Raw genomic sequence first — 23,135 nt, forward strand, 5'->3', positions numbered from 1 at the left:
CTGCAATTTGCAAGGCCTCAAACTCAAACACACAAAGACGCACACACACACACACACACACACACACACACACACACACACAGAAAATGGCTATATTCATTATATTCATTCTATGGACAAACATTGGCTTATTTAAAGTTCAACAGTTTAATTATACAATTTTTGATAGAAAACCAATAAATGTAGCATCATGACGTTAATGAGAGCGTAAAGTCTTTGTCTCTCTGACATAAGAAAAAAAGTGTTTATTTGTTTTGGCAGTATAGAGAAAACCATAATGAAAAAAAAAGTGTGATCAGAGCTTGGGTGTGACCCAGTGCAATACTGTAAGCTGATCTGAAAGTAGAAATAGAGACAGCGTTTTAGGTGTGGTTTCTGTTCACACTTTGACCTCAGCACTGTGTGACTGTGACTATCTTTACTGTTTTTCAGTATTGCTGATTTTCCCATAAAGATGATGCAGTAGCAAAGAACTATCTCAGAGCCACTGCTGTCATGTAAAAGGCAACTCAGACCATCACAACTTATTATTATTATAACAAAGTGCATAATCTGCTGCAATTAACCCACTAGACTGAGTGATGCTGGAGGACCAATATATATGTATGTATGTATGTATGTATGTATGTATGTATGTATGTATGTATGTATGTATGTATGTATGTATGTATACATGCCACAAATAATCATGCCACACTGATAAGGTGCTACAGCAGGATAGAGTTGACAGCAGGGTTGTGGGTTAATGACAGAGGGAGGAGACACCCTAGATTCCTGCACCCAGCTAAACAACCAGTTCTGGGAGGCAGGAGTTTGTAATTAGTTGTCTGCCTGAGACAGAAACTCTAGAGACAAAGCAGCAGTTGTGTAGTTATCAGTCTTTTTGTTTTCTGCCATCAGTTTTAGTTCAACATTTTATTAAGATCATTAACAGCTTTTGATTTAGAGGAAGATTTTTTTTTGATATCACTGTTTATGTCTTAACATTTGATGTCTACTTTTCTGCGATTTTGTCCTGGGAGCTGCAACAAAAACACCAAAAACTGTCTAACCAGCTGGCACAGTAAGTTATGCATGGTCACAATGTTTAATTATATCTACTTTCAGGTAGACTTGAATACACTTGCACTGTTTATGGCTACATTAATCTTCACATAGTTAAATCATTATGGTGCATGTTTTTTTATCATCTCTGACAGAAGAAATTGTCTCATTCTTACCCACAGCAACTGAGAAAGCTACATAACACAATGCGATGGGTCTCATGTTGTTGTTTTGTGGAAGAGCTGTACATCTGTGTTGGTCTGTTTGCCTTGGTTACGGTGTTGACCATGGCTGTTGTATCTGGGTGTGGAGCTTACTGTACTGTTGACCCTGAGATGGAGAAGTGTTGATTCTGACTGGTTTGTGTTGACCTTTGTCCCTTCTGTGTTGACCTGCTAAACTCAAGGAAATGCGCGCACTCTGTCTTTGTAAGGAAACATCTGGTGAAAAGTCAAGATTCACCAGATACTTATTTACTAACATGCAAAGTGTATGTCTGTGTATTAAAGTGCTAATTACCTGATGAGAAACTATTGCTTTTTGTGTGTCCTCAGGATTGTTACAGATTCATGGAGAAGGCACTGACAGTAGTTCTGCCTCTTTTTCTTACACTTTGTGTGAACATGCCAGAAGTTGGTGGACAGAAGGAGGGATCCCAGGATGACAACAAAGGTTCATCACGTTCTTCAGAAACAAAAACAGGCCGGTGCTCTTACACCTTCGTAGTGCCTCAGCAGAAATTGACTGGGGCGCTGTGTCTGAACACGCAGCCTGCTCCTACCAACCATTCAGAAGTGTCAGCCTTATGGGCAGAGCTCAAACGACAGCAGGAACTACTAGAGAAGCTAAGAAGCCAACTGGAGCAGGAAGGGGTCCTTGCCATTGAAGTAAGGGCCTTGCGCAAAGAGAGCAGCAGTATGAATTCTCGCATCAGCCAGCTCTATGCTCAGCTGCAACATGAAGTTATAAACAAGAAAGATCAGGCCTTGGAGCAGCAAAAGGTGGAGAACCTTCTGCTAAATGCGACAGCACAGGTGAGTCTAGAGCAGCGGAACTAGATGTTATACTCATCATTGTCAAATGTATCCTTATGCTGTGAATGGTTGGACATCTCAGGCACTGCAGGTGTCCAGGGATTACAGGGAGCTGGAGAAGAAATATGGAGCCCTCACCTCTATGATGAGTTCACACAACCAGTTTATTGCCCGTTTGGAGAAGAAGTGCCAGTGCAGGGACTCTGCCCAGTCCCCTCAAGTAGGGGCAAAAAAACAAATCTTACATCTGCCTATTTATACAAGATTTATAAAAAAGGACTCAGAATATTTTTTGGATTGTTTTTTTTTTCTTTTTTGTCTGAACAGGTCGTTACTGAACCACCCAAAAGCCAGTCAAATGTGCATCTGAATTACAGTTCTGAAACCAACCAAATGACCAATGATGTTCAACGGGACCAAAGTGCTCTCCCATTAGAGCAAGCTCAAACAGGGGGAGGTCCTTTCCATCCCCCCACTACCACCAGCAGTCCTACAGACCCTTCCTTCTTTAGCTTTCCTGTCACAAAAACTCCAGGTAGGTCAATATGCAAGCTTGTTTCCAAAAAAGTTTGAATGCTGTGTTAGATGTAAATAAAACTCGGAGTAATTCTTCACTTCAACACAATATTAAACATGAATTCTACTGAATATAGTTCAAAGAAAACACATCAAATGTGGGAAAAATGTTTATGTTGGCACAGGGTCATGTTTACCCCACATTACACCTCTCCTTGAGGTAACAATGCCATATTATTTTTAGACCAACTGCTGTAGGTCTAAAAAAGGTTTTCCCAGCATTAATTGTGCCTCCACAGATATGCAAGTCACCCATGCTATGACAGATAGTGGTCTTTTAACCATGCACTGATAACAAACCAGATGGTTCCTCTCTTCTTCTGTGTCGAGGGTGCAACACCCATATCAAACACAATTTCTGTTTTCACTGAAATTAGCTAGGCCCAGAAAGGAAGTGAACCTTCCTGTGTGTAATGCAGTAGTGAATGTGTGTGTGTGTGACTGTATCAATGAAGCTTGAGGGTTGAGCGCTCTGTCATCATAGAAAGCACTTACTTTATGCATCTTGACAAATCTTCTATTGTTTTATTTACATTTTGAACAATATCTCGGCTTCTTCAAAGATGGAGTTGAAAACATGGTTTATAGTAGCACCTGATTAGAGTTATTTGGTGTTTATATATATGTCTATCTCCTGTCAGATTTATTTAACTGCTTAGATAAGCACTAGTGGCTGTTGGAGTCAGTGACCTGCTATTATCTGTCCACCCTGGGAACCTCAGCTTCTGAAAACAGCAGCTCTTGTCACAGCACAAAACACTTTCTAATGAAGACATGCACAGAACAGTTTTTGAACTTTTTATAACACTTCCCTTTTGAACTTGCAATTACAAACCAGAGAATATGAGCTGCAGAACCCAAAAGGATGAAACATCTGTGTGACTCAACACTTCCTCCAGTGTGTAATGAGAAAGAGAGAGAGAGTTCAAGTCATGACAGACCATTAGGGCTTATCACTTGGTGTGGGAGTCTCTCTTCTTTGTATACATTGTTGTTTGTGCACATTCCTGTGTCTATCTTACCAGTGTGGCATGAGACACTGAATATGTGCTGGAAGAGAAATAATAAGATCTGTGATTTTCCTGATTTCCAAACTGAATTTCAAAACCCTCTGTTAGAAGCTTCCTGTTGTGTTTTCCAGTGTCCTATATTTTTTTAAAGCCATAAAAGACCTTTAAAGATATCTTCCATGTTCGTACTTAATACTAAAAAATGTTATATGTTGTAATATTACATCACTATAATTGCATGTTGCTTTTATTAGTCACCTTGCTTGTATTTTCCCTTCACTCAGGGCCATGGCGGGACTGTCAGCATGTGTTGGAATCAGGTGAAACTACCAGTGGGATCTATTTGCTCCGGCCGCAGAGTTCCAACCGACTCCTGCAGGCCTGGTGTGAACAGAGTCAAGCTCAGGGAGGGTGGACGGTCATCCAGAGGAGACAAGATGGGTCAATCAACTTCTTTAGAGACTGGGAACAGTATAAGGTATAAGTCTGAAACTAGCAATTTAATTTAACACAATCAAGTATTTCATCGTGAACCTAAGAGTGTTACAAATACAAATTTACTTCCACTTAAAAATCACTTAAAAACCTTTGTTTAAAAAAAAAAAATGCACATAAAGAATATCATCAAATTAAAATCAGTAACAGCTGCAAAACTTTAAAGCCAAAATGAAAAACTCTAGATAAAATGTCTGGGATCATTTTGAAATAAATGAAGTCTCTGTCATGATTCGGCTGTGTGGCAGGCAGGAGAGGACCCAAACGCAAACTCACGGAGACAAAACGTAAACTCAAAAACACAGCTTTAATGCTGGCAAAAAGTGAAACACAAAAACAGTACTAAACTGGGAAAGCTAAACATAAAGTATACCAGGAACCATGGGGAGAATCACACACAGCATGAGGGAGACTACGACACTGACAAAGAGAAACACAGGGCTTAAATACACAGAGGGATAACGAGGAGAGCAAGGCTGGGAGTAATCAGGCTGGACGAGACAGACGCAAAACTAGAAACACTCACATGAGGCATGGACCTTCAAAGTAAAACAGGCAACGACATGGAAACAGTTCAATGGGCCGACCCGGAGGTCGAGAGCACCAAAGGTGGAACAGTTCAGGCGGCCGACCCCGATGGCAACGATGTCCAGCTGATGGCCCGACCCCGATGTCCAGCTGATGGCCCGGAAAGCGGCTGGCGATTCCAAAGGGCAAAACGTGGCGTGGGCGGCAGCGGCACAGGCCGGACCAGGCGCGGCAGCGGCACAGGCCGGACCAGGCGCGGCAGCGGCACAGCCGGACCAGGCGCGGAAGCGGCACAGGCCGGACCAGGCGCGGCAGCGGCACAGGCCGGACCAGGCGCGGCAGCGGCACAGGCCGGACCAGGCGCGGCAGCGGCACAGGCCGGACCAGGCGCGGCAGCGGCACAGGCAGAGGCCGGACCAGGCGCGGCAGCGGCACAGGCAGAGGCCGGACCAGGCGCGGCAGCGGCACAGGCAGAGGCCGGACCAGGCGTAGACGAGGTGACAGTGGGAACACCAAGGCCAGCAGTAATGACAAGAGTTGTTTTCTCAAACTGCTGACGCTGAAGTAAGTTCATCTAGTTTTAGAAACTTTCACTGAACAGTAACAGTGTCACAACTAAGCATATGCATAAGCACTTAAATACTTTAAATGAGAATAACAGAACATTTCTATTACAGAGGCTAGAGCCTGTCCCAGTAGTCATAGGTAGAGCACACCTGGACAGGTCACCAGTCTGTCAGAGGACTAACACAGAGACAGACATCAGAGTAACAAATCTATTTAAAATTAATGTAAGTTTGCTGCAGCTGTATGTATGAACATGTGTTTCTGTGCTCACAGTCCACCTCTCAGGAACCTGCAGTTCACTTTTAGTCAACTTTAAACAGACCTCACAAAAGGCTGATGTGGCTGGATCAGTAGTCTGATTTAAGTACGATACCTTTGGCCAGGGATTACTCTGGTGCATCGCTTCACTGCGTCACACAAACGGAGGATCGGTCGGCTGATGTGGCTGGACCTCCCATCGCAGCTGTATAATGTGGGCAACTTGGAGTGTTTAAGCAGTACGATAGCGGGTATCGGTGGGCTCCCCAGCTCGGGGCACCTTACTTCTAGCTGACTGGCATGAGGCCCTGGGACGTGGGGTCGCGGGCCCTGCCTAGCGTGGCACCGGCTGAGCATGAAGGCCCGGACAGGGCTCTCGGCCCTCTCAGCTGGAACGTGGCTGAAGAGCCGGACGGGATCCTCTGGGCCCGTCGCGAGCCGACATTACAGGCCGGCGGCGTGGTGACCTGTGGAGTGCTACAAGGATGTTGATGTTGCTTGGTTTTTGTTCAGATTGATTGGTCCACAAGAAAGGGCGTGGGAGCCGCGGAGTGCTGAGCAGACTGTTGCACGGTTGGTTGTTCAGATGATTGGGCCAAAGAAAGGGGTATGGGCGACAAAACTGAAGCCTGACCTGGAGACAAAACTGAAGCCTGACCTGGAGACAAAACTGAAGCCTGACCTGGAGACAAAGCTGAAGCCTGAACACACGACTGAGCTAACTGAGCAACAGACTGAACTATGGAAAAAATGAGAGGTTGTAGTGATTGTGGTAGTTGTTGCTGACATATCTCCGAGCCTACAGAACACAAGGACAGGGGCTGGATAGGCTCGTCTGAGACTTCAGCGGACACAGGAATGGGTGCAGGTGCCCGCCAGACACGAGCTGCTCCCACCCGAGGAGTAGGTACGGGTGCGGAGGTAGGCTGTGTCCTGGCTGGCCTCACCCTGGGAGCCGGGACAGGTGGAGGAGAGCGGAGCTCAGGAGCGGTCACTGGCGTAGGTAGGTTTGCAAAGGCAGTTTCTGAATAAGCTGACTGGTGAGCAGCAAAGTCCAGGGGTGAGGCCACACCCAAAACAGTCACTTGAGGTGCAGGTTGAACTTGGTCTGACTCTAAAACATGGTGAGTGTGTTTGAACATGGCTGGCTGTGGAACACAAAATTCAACTTGATTCATGAGCTCAGTGGCATCAAGTCCAAGTCTTCTAGCCAGTTTAACTATGGTGGGAGGCACTCTGTTACTGTTTACACCTCCCAGCTGAGGCACAGAAAAAATAACTGCCTGAGATACTGGAAGAGCGTCACGTAGAGTCTCAGACACAGGATTGGAATCATGAAGGTTCGGAGGAGCTGGTTGAAAAACTAAAGTGTTCATAGGAGCAGCATGACTAACAGTGGATGAAATGGCAGAAGGTTTGGAGTCAGAATGTGGCAAACAGTCACTTTTACTCACAAAAACGGTCTGCTCAGCTGCTGTGGAGCGATGGCGGGGTGAATGCCGCTTTCTCCTGGAAGAGGGAGGAGACGAGTCGGCCCGCAAATCCTCAAGCGGACTCGTCTGAAAAGCCTCCGGCTCTTCACACAGGAGTGGCTGCTCAGTGCAGACACGCACAGTAGAAACAAGGAAGTCCTGGATTAAAGGGTGGAGCATGCCAAATAACCAGGGGAGTCCAGAGATCATCAGTTGTAAGCGGAGAGCTAGTTCCTTCTGGTATTCCTTAAATGGCAGCGCAAACCACTCCTGGCAGAGAAATTCTACCGTGTAGATCATGTCCTCCTGGAGCTCAGCAGAGGGATTGTGAGCTGCTGGGTCCATTGTCTGGTCGTAGTCTTCTGTCATGATTCGGCTGTGTGGCAGGCAGGAGAGGACCCAAACGCAAACTCACGGAGACAAAACGTAAACTCAAAAACACAGCTTTAATGCTGGCAAAAGGTGAAACACAAAAACAGTACTAAACTAAACTGGGAAAGCTAAACATAAAGTATACCAGGAACCACGGGGAGAATCACACACAGCATGAGGGAGACTACGACACTGACAAAGAGAAACACAGGGCTTAAATACACAGAGGGATAACGAGGGAATGAGACACAGAAGGAGGGCACAGCTGGGAGAAATCAGGACTGGACGAGACAGAGACGCAAAACTAGAAACACTCACATGAGGCATGGACCTTCAAAGTAAAACAGGAAGTATCACACAGAGACGCGAACTAGACAGTGGAGACAGCAACTAAGAAACAGAGACAAACCATAAGGCAGAGGTCTAAGAACCAAAATACACAGAGGGAAATACTCAGCTTTGAACACAAGAGACTAGACTAGAGGGAGTAACAAAAGACCAACCATGAGAACATAATGCACAATGCAGGGTGACAGAAAACAAGAAACTCAAACATGCAAAGACACACAATAAACAGAACAGAGGGGGCACAGAGAGACATGAAGGGCAGGGGAGACTTAACATGGGTTGGAAACACAAGGGGGAACTAATAAGCAAATAACATAGGAGGCCTAATGAGCTTAACAAACTATACACATTAAGATTAACTAAAACTCAAAACACTGGGTCCTAAGACCCAGGATCGTGACACGAGCCCCCCTGTCAGGGGATCTCAGACGCCCTGTGACACCATATGGTGATGCGGTTGGCCCTGGGTTCCTCCTAATACAAGACAATGCTAGACCTCATGTGGCTTGAGTGTGTCAGCAGTTCCTTCAAAACGAAGGCATTCATGTTATGGGCTGGCCCGCCCGTTCCCTAGACCTGAATCCAATTGAGCACTTCTGGGACATCATGTCTCGCTCTATCCTCCAACGTTGCAACACAGACTGTCCCGGAGTTGCCAGATGATTTAGTCCAGGTCTGGGAGGAGATCCCTCAGGAGACCATCTGTCACCTCATCAGGAGCATGTCCAGGTATTGTAGGGAGGTCATACAGGCACGTGGAGGCCACACAGACTACTGAGCCTCATTTTGACATGTTTTAAGGACATTACATCAAAGTTGATCAGCCTGTAGTGTGTTTTTCCACTTTAATTTTGAGTGTGACTCCAAATCCAGACCTCCATGGGTTGCTATTTGATTTCCATTGATAATTTTGGTGATTTTTTGTAAGCACATTCAACTATGTAAAGAACAAAGTGGATCATAAGAATGTGTCATTCATTCAGATCTGCGATGTCTTATTTTTGTGTTCTCTTTATTTTATGAGCAGTCTTTAATGTTTCCTTCTCAGCCTGTTTCCAACAAACCTTTGTGTCTGTCACGCTTTCCAAAACTGAAAGCTACATCATAAGGAAATAAAACTATTTCAGAACATGATAAAAATGAACGGTAAGTAAATTTGAAATGAAAGAAAAAAAGAGAATAGAAATGATCACTTTAGAAGCACTGCAGTCACTACCAAGTACTTCAAACACTTCCAATACAACATATTAGAAGTGAGGATTTAGTGGTACAGCATACAGGCTAATCAGAGCTTACACAACATTGTTTCCACTATTGTAGAAATTGGTATGGAAAGCAGCAGTGAAGCAGACATTTGTTTCAAAGTGTGTGATCACAGGTGATCCATTTTTTTCAGGTGCAAAGTGCTCGTTGTTCGTTTGTATTTGTTTGCGTGGCCGGAAAGTAGAGCATTATGGTAATCAGTTCTACAGAAAATATAAGCATGCAATAGTGTCTCTGAATTGGTTTAAGAGTGAAAGTTTGGTATTCCTTGTATTCTTTGTATTTGCCCATCTGCATTTCACATCCATGTGAAATTGAGTCATAGGGTTTAATATGATGTCAGCCACCCTTTGCAGCTATAACACCTTTGACTCTTCTGGGAAGACTGTCCACAAGTTTCTGGAGTGTTTATGGGAATTGTTTTTCATTCTTCTAGAAGCTCATTTGTGAGGTCAGACACTAATATCAGTTGAAAGGCCCCCAGTCTCTGCTATAATTCATCCGAAAGATTCCTTATTGAATTTTTGTTTCTTTTCTAATGTACTATGAATATCATATAGCAGCGTTACATCAAGCCAGTTTACATGTGATGTCCATTATCGTGTGCCGCCTTTACTGAAAAGAAGTAAAATTGTTCTTCTTTTTTAAGCTGCTCTTATTAAAATGGCCCAGCATGCAACCTCAGTTCATCTGTCACAAGTTCTATGAAGAGTTCCTGGTTGTTCAAATATGTTTGCTATGTGAGCTCACTGAGCAAGAAGGAGGAAGGGATGGAAAGAAATCACAACAGGCTTGTCAGTTTGTTGCCAAACTTATTAACCTGTGCTATGTGTCTGAATTCTCTTCCTGTTTACCACATTTCTGAGATTTTATCTGCGAGTTCTCGTTATCATTTGCGTTTAAAAATATCTACTTTTCATTTTATAATCTATTATTTAGTCAGAGTTATCCTCTCCTCTTTATGAGTGCAAGGGGAGATGGATTATGCAGTGATAAATCAGAAAAGTCAAGAGTTGTTCTAATGCTTGTTCCCTGGTGATGGCTCAGTGGAAAACACATACGAGTTAAATGTCAAGAGCATCTGATGTTCATTCCTGCCACAGCCAGGTGTTACATTTGTATTGTTGGATTGTCATTTACGCTTAGAAATATCTACTCATAAATGCTTAGAGTTGTATAGTCAATTTCATGTTGGTAGAGGTTTGATCCTTAATAGTCTGCAAAGACTTTGTGTGCATTCCAGAGTGCTCTGGCATTCACACCCACATCCTGGGAGCATGGGAGATGTCGTACCTTCTCTTATTGTTTTATGGCAGGATAAACGTATCTATGTCTGTTTTAGTCTAAGTGCCTTTTGTTTAGATGAACTGCTGGACTTCCAGACCAGCAGGTTTAGGGAAGTCGTTTATGAGGTCACACACAGTGTGTAGGGACCATACCTTGCTCAGGGGTACCTCAGAGTAGCCGTTCAGTGGAGTCGAACCCCCGACCTTCCGATCATGGGGCCACCACTCTACCTACTGAGCTATCCCTGCCCCAGGGGAACAAACAGACCAAAACTCAGATTCAGGGCACACAAGCTTAACACAGTGACTGGGGAGACATAGCGGACATAGCGACAAGGGTGACTACACATGAGACTTGGGATACAGAAAAGCATAGAGTAGACAGGGGACCCGGGGCTAAACACAGGCCAAGATGGCCTGTAATGGTAAATGGCCTGTATTTATGTAGGGGTTAGGGTTAGGGTTAGGTTTGCTGTGTAGTTGAATTGTCTTGAACGTTCCAGCTCAATAGGTTTAAGCTACAAGCCTATCACCAGGTGTGATGTTTTACAGGTATAATGCTGAGTTCCTTGTGTTTTATTTTACTTAGCTGACTAATAATTAATAATAAAACAGTTATGTACCATAGGCCTTCAAGCTGGCAGTAGTTAAACTGCCACTTAAAAAGCCATCTCTTGACCCAGCTGTCTGAGATAATTATAATCCAATCTGCAACCTTCCTTTTGTCAGGGTTACGCTGTGTGGCAGGCAGGATGAGCACCCAAACACAGGACTCAAACACAAACAGGAAAACTCAAAGCCCAGCTTTACTATCTGGAAAAAACTCGAACACGAAATACAAGAAGCAAAACATAAAGCTACAAGTTAGGACTTAGAAAACCAGGAAAATACAAACAAGGGAACTAAAAACTAAGAGCTGATGGGAAATGGCGCATGGAGACAACACACAGAATTGTGAGGGTTTGACATGACAACTGACAGAGAAAAACATAGGGCTTAAATACACAAGTTTTGGGTTCCTCCCCCACACATCTAGGATGGCAGAGGATGCACATATATATACATATATACTTACACGCACACACACACATGCTCGCACATGCATACACACACATACACTGCTTTTGACTTTCATGACACACCACAGGGTTTTTACAACGAGTGTTTGTGTAACTGTCCGGCAAGAAGGAGGGTGGCTTCCTGATATTGTTTTAATAGAAACTGCTTAACTACAATATGAACTAAGATTTACACTGTAACTTTAAAGACGCGTAAGAATATCTACAAATGCATCTCAAAGATGTTAAATCAACACCCCATGTATTACTAGCATGACCACATTAACTTTATTAACACTCCCTGACTTTTTATAGTCACTCCACTAATGCTGTCCATATAAATGGTCTTACCTGTGAACACTGTATCCACCTGAAAGACAAGATGGGCCCTACTAGTCCATATCTATGGGGCTGATTTCTGTTCATAACACCCATTGTACGGTGTGATAACATCCGAAGTGGGTGGATTTTACCCATGTGTGGCTGAGACAATCAGACTTAGACATCACAATAGGTCATCCAACTAATTAGATTTCCTTTAAAGATAGCATTGAGATGAGTTTCTAATTGAATTCAGGTTTACAAATGGGAAAAAGGCTGACTACATTTGCAAACAGCATGTTCAATTAATATTAATTACAAGCATGACATTATGACTGAGAGCCCAGATATACCAGTTTTGCAGCTCATATTTACAGAACTTTACTAATCTATAAGTAAGTAAGTAAAATTTTATTTATATAGCACATTTCTAGATAAAAGATCACAAAGTGCTTCACAAGGTATAAAACAAAAACAGTCAAAAGTTAACAAAATGCAATTTTAAAAAGATGTGTTTTTAGCTGTTTTTTAAAAGTAATCACTGAGTCTGCAGATCTTAAGTTCTGAGGAAGAGAGTCCACAGTCTAGCGGCCACAGTGGCAAAAGCTTACTAGTGATGGGTCGTTCGCGAACGAAATGGCTCTTAGAGCCGGCTCTTTGACGTGAACGACGCGAGCCGGCTCCTTATCGCGAGCCGTCACGTGGTTTTTTTTTTTTTTTTCTCTCACCCTCTCTCTCTCGCACTTTTTTCCGCTTCACTCTGCACGCGAGCCTTGTGCTTTACGCTGGGCAGAGGGGGGAGGGGCGGTAGTTACACTCAGTAGCACAGGAACAGAGCCAGAGGGAGAGAGAGAGAAAGAGAGCCAGGGACAACAACATCACATTAGAAAGGTATAGTAATCATCCACAACTATTTTCGGTTGCAGATGATAAAGGATTCAGAAAGTTTATTCATGCAGGTCCATATGACAGAGAATATGCATCTTCTTTTTGTTTTCATATTTTAATTTATATTTAATTGTGTTGTGGTTTGCAGTGTTTTGTGTTGTTTCACTTTAAATTTGTAAAAGGAAAAAGCTGAAAATTTAAATAGTTAAAAGTTGAAATGTGAATAGTTGATTTTTGTATTATATGATTTATTTATTACATTTTATGTGGAGTGAATAAATAAAAGTATATTTACGGTGGCCCCTAGAGACAAAGCACAGTACAAACTTCAAATCACGTAAAACTCCAAAACACGTACAAAAGACAACAGAAGTGCTCCAGGATGCTGGGCGCAGTGTTGAGCTTTTGTTATCTTGTGGCTACACAAGCCAGCAAGTACCAACGACCGGATTTGGTGTGTGGTAGTAACAGGTAAATGAACTTTTTTTTAAATTATTTGAATATATATGAGTGCCTGTGTATAAATACACAAACAATACACACATGCTTTCAATTGTGTAATTTAAGTGATCTAGTAGCTCTGCTTTGGAAGTTCAGTTCATGCTAGAAATGTGTTTTGGAGTTTGTACGTGTTTTGTCTCTAGGGGCCACCGCATATATTTATATATAAACATATATAAATAAAACCACTTTTTTTTACGTTAGTAATTCCTTTTGTGCATAATTTTATATTATTGTTAATAATAAATTAATTAAAGCAACAAAACAACCTGAAGAGCCGGTTCGGAGCCGAAAGAGCCGGATCTCTAAAAAGAGCCGGAAATCCCATCACTACTACACACTGCCCTGTCACACCTGGAGAAGAGAGACACGTATGTGAGAATGCTGTTTGTAGATTACAGCTCAGCATTCAATACCATCGTTCCCTCGAAGCTGGACAGGAAACTGCAGGATCTAGGACTGAGCAGCTCCCTCTGCAGCTGGATCCTTAGCTTCCTGTCTGACAGACGCCAAGTGGTCAGACTGGGCAGCATCACCTCATCCCCCATCACACTGAACACTGGTGCTCCACAGGGGTGTGTACTGAGCCCTCTCCTGTACTCACTCTACACCTACGACTGCACAGCCACTAACAACTCCAACATCATTGTGAAGTTTGCGGACGACACTACAGTGGTGGGTCTTATCACCAACGGTGATGAGACGGCTTACAGGGAGGAGGTCAGCGCCCTGACCCACTGGTGTCAAGACAACCATCTCACCCTCAACGTCGCAAAGACAAAGGAGTTGATAGTGGACTTCCGGAGGTGCAGAGAAGTACACACCCCCATCACCATCAACGGCGCTGCTGTGGAGAGAGTGAGCAGCTTCCGGTTCCTTGGTGTACATCTGGCTGAGGATCTTACGTGGTCAGTACACACAAACAAAACAGTGAAGAAGGCGCAGCAGCGCCTCTTCTTTCTCAGGAGACTGAAAAGATTCGGCATGAGCCCCCGCATCCTCAGGACCTTCTATCACTGTGCCATTGAGAGCATCCTCACTGGATGCATCACCACCTGGTATGGCAACAGCACCGCCTACAACTGCAAAGCTCTCCAGCGAGTAGTGCGGTGCTCTGAACGGATAATTGGAGGTGAGCTTCCCTCCCTCCAAGACATCTACAGGAAGCGCTGCCTGAGGAAAGCGGGGAGGATCATCAAGGACTCCAGTCACCCCAGCCATAAACTGTTCAGACTGCTTCCATCAGGAAGGAGGTTCTGCAGCATCCGGTCCCGTACCAGCAGACTGAGAGACAGCTTCTTCCACCAGGCCATCAGACTGCTGAACACGTCATAGACACCTCAGCTTCACTACTGGAACTTTAACATTATGCACTCCATACTGTACAGTAATGCCACTGTTTTGCACATGTCTCAACTCTGTATATTTTTATATATTTTATTTATTGTTTACTCTATTTAATTTGTAAAATATGTGTATACACACACACACACACACACACACACACACGTAGAAAAATATTTAGTATACACATCCAGAAATGCATATACTATTATATATTGTACATATATTTATTAGTTTCAGATGTAGCCATTCTTGTATAGGGCTTTGGAGTTGACGTCACGCCGCAATGCATTGTGGGAGCGCGGCACCATTTTCGGGGTCTACGAATCAAATCAAACACACTGTGTTGGAACGACGATTACAAGATGCTTAAAAGCAGCTCAAAAGAGAATGGACTGTATAGAGACCGATTGCGTCCAGAGGCGAAGCAGCGGTACTTGCAGAAAATAGCGTGCATTGGAAATGTGGACCCGTATGAAATACGGCCGTGGAGTAGAAACCCTGAAGACCAACCGCTATTGACGTAGCCTGACATATTTCGTACCTTGTCTGTGGAGTCAGCGCGTACAAGTCGTCATTCAAACAAAGGTAAGTCAGCTCGAGTACTGCGAGTGAAATGCGTTTGATTTCCCTGCAAACATTCAGATTAGTGCAGCATAAATTCATTCATGAGGGGAAATTACAGTGAGAACATGTGGAGGCTGTTAGAGGGATAACATAGTGAGTTCAGTGCATTGATGAGACACTGTCCTGAAGGATTTAGTTATTCTTTATGGTTAAAGAAATTGCAATGATTTATTAATGTTTATTATAAATAATTCTAATTATACATCTTGCTTCCATATTTGTATCTTGTGTCACTAAAAATACATTTTATTTTAGTTTTATACATTGATTAATGACCTGCAGAATCTCCTTATCATATTAAGTGATTCATAATTGTCACTTTATGCTTTCTCCATCTCTAACAGTGATGACATCCTTGCATTACATACTTTAGGTTCATTTTCTGCAGGCAGGTTTCTGACAGAGAACAGACAGATTTAGACTATAACATGCAGCGTTCTATAGATGGACACATAAAGAAATGAAAAATGACATGTCTGTGCTAACTTTCTAAACACTTTGTTACATTTATGATAAAGTAGATAAAACACATTTGTGTCGGCCTTGGCTCATAGTTCTTGTCTTTAAATGAACTTTGTGTGTGTTTCAGGTTGTGACGGAGTTACCTCGCCCAGCCGCAGACAGCTGATCGGGGCGCATATACGCACCGCCACCATTAGTTCTAACAGACACCAATAAACCAAAAAGGGGTGAAGGGGGGGGATTTGGAGCAGCATAGAGGGTGGCCAACTTATTTCCCCTTACCTTGTTAATAAAGTCGGTCGAGGAGACGCGCTGTGATCTCCAATGATGCGGGATGATGCAAGCCGATGGTATGGTGTTCCGGGGTTTAAATAATGGGTTCACGTGGGCTTGGACGGTCACGTGAACTGCATCCTTTGTTTGGATTGTTTTAATGTTTTGTGAAACATTGTAGGCTGATTGGAAGTTGCCTAAGAGTCTGTATATACATGTGTGTTGTGAGACTACAGTGGGAAAGAAGCTGAGGGGGGACAGTGAGGATTACAGTAATAATAAAGAAATGATTGTTACGTCTAGGGGGAGGGGCTACGGGATATAAGAGACAGGTCATACGGGGTGGGAGAGAGAGTCCAGTGAGCTGTTACAAGGAGGGTAACATGCAGGCTGGGTCGGGTATACAGACGTTTTGTTGACACTGACCTAAGTCAATTCTATTTGCTGTAAATAATTTTCTGTGCACTGGGGAGGCCGGCTAAATAAATTATCCACACTAAAAGACCTTACCGACTACGCCTGTGTTTGTTGTCCGGGAGAGGGTTAAAAGAGGACCCCGCGACACAGGTGCTGCACTCTAAGACTGAATGAACCAGCATTGCAGCCATGGGTCACTGTGAGCATCACAGGGAAGGTTGAAGCCGCCCGCTGCAGCTGTATGGCCGGAGTCGCAGAGACCTGCAGCCATGTCGCTGCTCTTCTGTTTAATGTAGAAGCAACAGTGTTGATCCGTGGCACAAGGACTGTTACAGATGAACCTGCATACTGGGTTTTGCTGGGTAATATGACCAAGATACAGCCAGAGGTTGGCCATAAGATAGACTTCTCCTCTTCAGCTGCCCAAAAAAAGGCTCTTGATCAAAACATAAACAGACCATCTGTAGTGACAGGGAAAAGGAGCCGTCCTCAAAACAGAAAAATCCCACCTGCTACTGTGGAGGAGTCGTCACTGCTATTGGATACTTTGCTGGAACACAGTAAAGCTGTGGGTTGTGGGAATGACCCATAATGTTTTATCTAGGGGTCTAGATTTATGCCTGTAGTGCACTGCTGTGTAAATAATTTGCATTTACTGAATATGTACTGACTGAGTCCCACTGTTCAAAAGTTGAATAAAGAAACAAACTAATTTTTGCCTTTTTTTTATTAAAACCACTTTATAGAACATCACATCAGTTACAGTGATGATGTCATTTATAGTTTACAAATGACAAAATGTTTACACCAAATCATGAGTGTTTACATGATATCACCCACTACTAACATTACTTTATTTACTGTATCTTTTGAAAAAATAACAGCACAAGACTTAAGAATATTTAACAGGAGCAGGTTTCATTTTCCCTGGTTTTATTATCACACTGTTCACCAAACGCAGCAAACCTTCACCATCTTATCCAGGAGGGTCACCTCTTCACCCTCACATGGAAGAAGTAATCTGATTGGCATGGTGGTATGTTTGAAGCAGGTCCCTTGTGTAGCGCTGGAACCCAGTCATGATGTTTCATCCATTTCATCGGCTGGTTTGCTGCAATAATGCCAAATAATTAGCAACTCTATAAATAGAAGGTAGTTCTGCAAAATCACTCAGTAGGATGTTTGTTCTAATTTGCTATGAGCTCAGAGCGCATCGAAAATGAAACTAATAGGCTATAAAGAGTGATATGAACATATTTAGAACTTACCGGAATGAAAATGTCTGGAGCACCAACAGATATTTGGAGATGGAAGAGAGCTGCACGTCAGCTCGTCTCACAGCTGCTATCCAGGCTGGACGCCTTCGTTTGGTAACATCGATACACGAGCTGCCTCATGTTGCTTCCAGGTTGGGAAAGAATGAAAAGATAAACCATTTTCAACCTTATTCTCTTGCCGGTCGTGTGATCGAACATTGCAGCCGACCACACAGCAAATACGAACCATGGCTGTTGTGTGTGCTCCCTTTTCACTTGCGCTAGACCCCCAAAATGGCGGATCGGGCCAAAATCCTTTCCACGCCCACCCCCGTGACATCACGCTCCAAAGCCCTATTTTGCTCGTTTGTGTTGTTGTGTTTTGCACATCTCTGTTGCTTGTGAAGCTCGCACACAAGAATTTTACTCACATGTGCTGCGCCAGTGTGCCTGCACATGTGATGTGACAATAAAAGTGATTTGATTTGACTTAAATTACACACTGAAAGCATGCGTATTGTTTGTGTATTTATACACAGGCACTCATATATATTCAAATAATTTTAAAAAAAGTTCATTTACCTGTTACTACCACACATCAAATCTGGTCGTTGGTACTTGCTGGCTTGTGTAGCCACAAGATAACAAAAGCTCAACACTGCGCCTAGCATCCTGGAGCACTTCTGTTGTCTTTTGTATGTGCTTCTGAGTTTGTACGTGTTTTGGAGTTTGTACTGTAGTATCAGGTAAATGTTAAGTGGTAGGAACGTTTCTGCTGGGTTGTTGTTGTTGTGGGGGGGATGAAAAATAATAAAGGACACTCATTGGAGTAATGGCGCGTCTCGTGTGTCTGTGAGTTATGCCTCCAGTCAAATAACATCCATAACCTCAAATAATTGAACATGTAGTGCTTCGGGTTTGTTTGTCTGAGTTTGTACATGTTTCAGAGTTGTATGTGCTTTGTCTCTAGGGGCCACCATAAATATACTTTTATTTATTCACTCCACATAAAATGTAATAAATAAATCATATAATACAAAAACCAACTATTTACATTTCAACTTTTAACTATTTAAATTTTCAGCTTTTTCCTTTTAAACAAATTTAAAGTGAAACAACACAAAACACTGCAAACCACAACACAATTAAATATAAATTAAAATATGAAAACAAAAAGATGCACATTCTCTGTCATATGGGCCTGCATGATTTCTGAATCCTTTATCATCTGCAACTGAAAATAGTTGTGGATGATTACTATACCTTTCTAATGTGACGTTGTTGTCCCTGGCTCTCTTTCTCTCTGGCTCTGTTCCGTATGGAGTTAAATTATGGAGTTAAATCAGGGCCATAATTTAACTCCATATAAGTCACTCTTACTTTTGCTGCTTTGCTTCCACCACGCTAAAATCAAATTTCCTGCATAGATTTCTCTCTCTTTCTTTTCTATCTCAAATTTTTTGCATTATTTATTCGCTTATTATGCACAACTCATGTTACAGCACTTTGAGCCATTGTTTGTTTTTTCTTCCAAAAATGACCTCCGACAAGAAGGCCTCATTCCTGCTGTTAATTGAGCTCTTAGCTGTGTCTCTGATCAAACCTCTATAACTTTGCTATGCTTCACTTCACAACATGAGGTAATGTTCATATGTTGATTCATGGCCAGTGCTCTGACACGGAGCCACCGACCTCTCAGGTTATGTCTAACACTGGTCCTGAGACGGCATCAGATAATGAGCCACATACGATCGACTTATCGCACCAGGTGCTCTAATGACAGGTTGAGAGGAAAAAACACAGCAGAGCAGCAATTTTGATGTCAGCCAGACATCTTTTTTTTTGTCTTTGTGACCGTTTTAATTTATTCTGTGACTCAGCAACCTGTCTTTGTTATGCAGAGTATAATCCTTGAACATCTTTAAGTTTAACTAGTCATCTTAAATATGTATCATTTAGCTACAATGCTGAACAAAATGTTTCAAAATCTTGATATTCCTGATCTTCCTGTTTTTCTCTGAACTTTTAGCTACATGCAAAATCTTTTGTTCATTTGCATTTATGTATGAATGGCTTGAAAAAAATTGAAGGATTCTGGTTTCTCTGAAATCATGTGACTACAGCATCCCTCCCTCCTTAGTGGACTATAAAACTTCTGAACACAGACTGCTCTCTGCTCTTTCTGCCTTCCAGCACCAGCGAGCTTCCTGAAACCAACAACAGGTAAGATCTCTTAATACTGGAATACTGGAATCAGAAATTATTATTTTGATTTGATTTGATTTTATACCTTTATTAGTCCCACAAGAGGAAATATGTTAAGGCTGCCGACCTATTGCACGCAATGACGGTGCCATCTTACCCTCTGACCATACACACATTACACTAGAGATGGACCGATCCGATATTACGTATCGGTCCGATACTGACCTAAATTACTGGATCGGATATCGGAGAAAAATAAAAAATGTAATCCGATCCATTAAATATCACGAAAGCACCTCACAAAACTTGCAACACGCCGTAACTCGCCTCAGAACGTTAGCACGTCGGAGCAGTATGCATCACGTGATAGAGCGGCTGTGGCATGCGGGACCTGTCGGTGGTCTGGATAGCATGTGGAGCTTCGCTAGCAACCCGGCATTTCATCTCCGACAAAGTTATCCCCGAGAGAAGTAAAGCAAGTGTGTAAGTCCATCTCTGAATGTTTGTAAAGCATTCCTGCGTTAAGCTTAACGAGCGACTGCCTCTCGCTCTCCGGCTGCTACTTCAATCATGAAACTGCTTAATGATCAGCTGATCGGCTCTCTCTGGTTTGTTTTTGGCCCACTTTGCACCAGAAAGAGGAAACCAGCGGCTGAACAACAGCAGCACGTTTAAGCTTGATAAGCTGTTGTTAGAATTTATTTAATATTACTTTCTACTCAGGATCTTTTTCTACGTAGCTGACGGCTGGTAACTGTGCAGGGGCGGATCTAGCAAAGTTTAGCCAGGGGGGCCGATAGGGCATGAACAGGGAAAAGGGGGCACAAAGACATACTTTTCTTTCTTATTCTCATTTAAAATGTCTAGCTTTTAATAAATAATTATCTGACACCCAAAGTTTTAATTTGATGTAAAATGAATAGAAGTCAATTACTGTATATAGTAACTGTTAAGTCTAATATACCCTAGTAAGCTATAGTACTTTTTCCTTTGGGAAGGTACCATCTGTGCAGTCTGCAATTTTGTTGAAGAAAGATGTTGAATCTATTTAATATTTCTTGAAAAATAATTGATTTCTGTGCATTTTTTTTCACACTGCATCAAATTAAGGTTGATTACGTTGATTAAGCATCATGAGGTGGAGCGTGAGGGGTGGTTCCCTATTTTTTATTTATTTATTTTTGTTGTTGCTGGGAGTTGGAACCCTATTAGTTAGGTTGCTTAATATTTACGCTAAGTACTCTTTAAAATACCAGAATAGGGAGGATGGTGTAGGTTTAAGTTTATTAGATTGATCAGTATTGCTGAACTATGAAATATTTTTTTTTGCATACAGGTATAACAGAATAGCTTTAGTGTAGTTGTTGTTTTAAACTTGAGTATGAACTTATACAAAATGCAGCAAGATATTTAAAAAACAGTTTTGTTGATTAAAAAACACTATATCGGATTCATATCGGTATCGGCAGATATCCAAATTTATGATATCGGTATCGGACATAAAAAAGTGGTATCGTGCCATCTCTACATTTACACAAAACATCACATGGGGAAGACAGGTCAGAGAGGTATAACAATGGAAAAGCACAACATGAAAAAATCTTAATACACCAAAGAAACACATGACAAGTAACAGGGGAGGGTAAAGGGTGAGAGACAGCCGATTTAGACAGTACATAGGCCTGCGCTGGTCTCCTTGATCCACCGTCAGCATCGGAGGGGGGATGCGTGTACATCTGCATGTGTATATATGTCTGTGTAAGTGTGTGCATATCATTGTATATGTGTGTGTGTGTGTCCAGAGTTCAGCTGAGACAGTGTCCTTCGCCCTGCCAGGCTAAGTAAACAGTCTTCCAGCCAACCCAGGTGGCCTTGCATGGAATGGGAAGAACAGACTAAACACAGTCGTTATCAGGGAGTTGTTGTTCAGCTCCAGCCTTGAGACCGCAGCTGGCGCCAAGAGGGTATCCGCATGAAGTGATGGTGCTTTTTACTTTAGTGCGAACAGCTCATATGAATTTCAAAGCAGTTCTACAGTCCAACACTGGTCTCTCAATCTCCCGTTGGAGAGCCGCGAGCTTCTCCATGATGTTATCAAACTTACGCTCCGTGATGTTGTCATTCTTGTGCTCAAAGAGCCGATTCTGAGAACTCACGACCACAGTGAGCTTCTCCAAGATGTAATCCAATTTGCGCTCAGAGGTGTTATTCAGAGTATTCACAGCAGCCGTAAGCTAGTGATGGTAAATTTGATTCTTTTTACTGAATCGAGTTTTAATGAGTCACTCACCAAAGTGAATCGGATTTTGAGTCATTTGATTCACTGAGTCAGTTGACCAGAGAGTGCAAAAAATTTACATTTTCACTCAAACTTAATTTGTTTCCCTTTTCATGTAAGATGTCTCTGGAGTCTGCACCTTGGGTCCTATTCCTGTCTGCACACAGCCGCTCATAACATATTTAGATGGAAGCTAGCGAGCTAACTCCCTGCTAACTTCTAACTCGTTAAATGTTCATAAATTGTTTTCATGGATGCCTGGATGTTAAACTTAATTGTTACACCAGAGCAAGTGATCATTTTATACAGATTTAAAGAGCCGATAAGCCTATACTGGTGTTTTTAAAAGTTATGTTTGACTTTATGACTTTTGTTGTTTCTGGGATGCTTAGAACTCAAATTGCACTGCTGGAAATAGTTTATTTTGATGCACATGCTGTTTTTTTTGCAAATTTGCATTATAATATTTATTTTAGTTTTTCCTGCAGTATATAAAAATTGGTGTATTTCAAAAATAAAACTATGAAGACACTCAAAATAAATTTCCTGTGGTGGGAAACTATTTTGTGCAACTTTTTTGTATTTACAGTTTTGAGGGATAAATCTCTTAAATTTCTAACTAGAAAATATATTATAAAAAACAAAAAATTTTCAATTTTTTTTGTAGTTTATTGCTTTGCAATTTATGTAGTTACTATGGACTTAATGCATACATATTATTAACATTTGGGATATAATGGTTGCATATTGATGTATAGCAACTTGAAATGCTCCCAAAAATGGCACTACAGCATGTAAAAATATAAAGATAAGCTCTGGTGGACTTGGTTCTATGGTAGGTCTTAAAGGGTTAAATAATTGAAAAGGGGGTGGAAGGTAGGGCACGCAAATGAGGACAAATACCTTGTAGAACTGGGGGAACATAAATTGGTAAGAGCCAGAAGGAACCTGTTTGGAACCTGAAATTCAGATACTTATACTTTATCTCCAATTTTTTGTGTGCATCACATTATTTGATATAATACTTAAGTTTATAATTTTTTTTTTTACATCACCCTCCTAAACTGACATGTGGAACTTTTGTTTCTAAAATTACAACAAAGTTTGACAGCAAATATTATTTCTAGTGATTTCAATATTAACACATAGACACAATTCTGACATGGAACAGTTTATTAGAGCAACATGTGACTGAACTCATACTATCTCACAGAGACTTGATTTTTATTCAGAGGTTTTTCATGTCAGCAGT

The 23,135-nt window shown here is 42.1% G+C and overlaps 1 protein-coding gene and 1 long non-coding RNA gene across 2 annotated transcripts in view; both read left to right on the plus strand.

The window, feature by feature from the left end:
• Positions 1 to 792: 792 nt before the first annotated feature.
• angptl6 (angiopoietin-like 6) overlaps positions 793 to 23,135 on the plus strand; it is a 25,880-nt gene continuing 3,537 nt past the window's right edge. Inside the window, exons 1-5 of the mRNA XM_005939888.2 lie at positions 793 to 1,063; positions 1,599 to 2,078; positions 2,161 to 2,298; positions 2,406 to 2,613; positions 3,949 to 4,142. Of these exons, the coding sequence (XP_005939950.1) occupies positions 1,614 to 2,078; positions 2,161 to 2,298; positions 2,406 to 2,613; positions 3,949 to 4,142 (1,005 nt within the window). The 5' untranslated portion in view covers positions 793 to 1,063; positions 1,599 to 1,613. The remainder of the gene's footprint in view (positions 1,064 to 1,598; positions 2,079 to 2,160; positions 2,299 to 2,405; positions 2,614 to 3,948; positions 4,143 to 23,135) is intronic.
• On the plus strand, positions 14,777 to 16,856 carry LOC121814140. The gene is made up of 2 exons (XR_006054119.1): positions 14,777 to 14,953; positions 16,295 to 16,856. It is a non-coding gene; the product is annotated as an uncharacterized LOC121814140 (long non-coding RNA).

This window comes from Haplochromis burtoni, unplaced genomic scaffold (genome assembly GCF_018398535.1).
Source record: "Haplochromis burtoni strain Fernald_Lab_line unplaced genomic scaffold, NCSU_Asbu1 Contig_21, whole genome shotgun sequence".
Lineage (NCBI taxonomy): Eukaryota > Metazoa > Chordata > Actinopteri > Cichliformes > Cichlidae > Haplochromis > Haplochromis burtoni.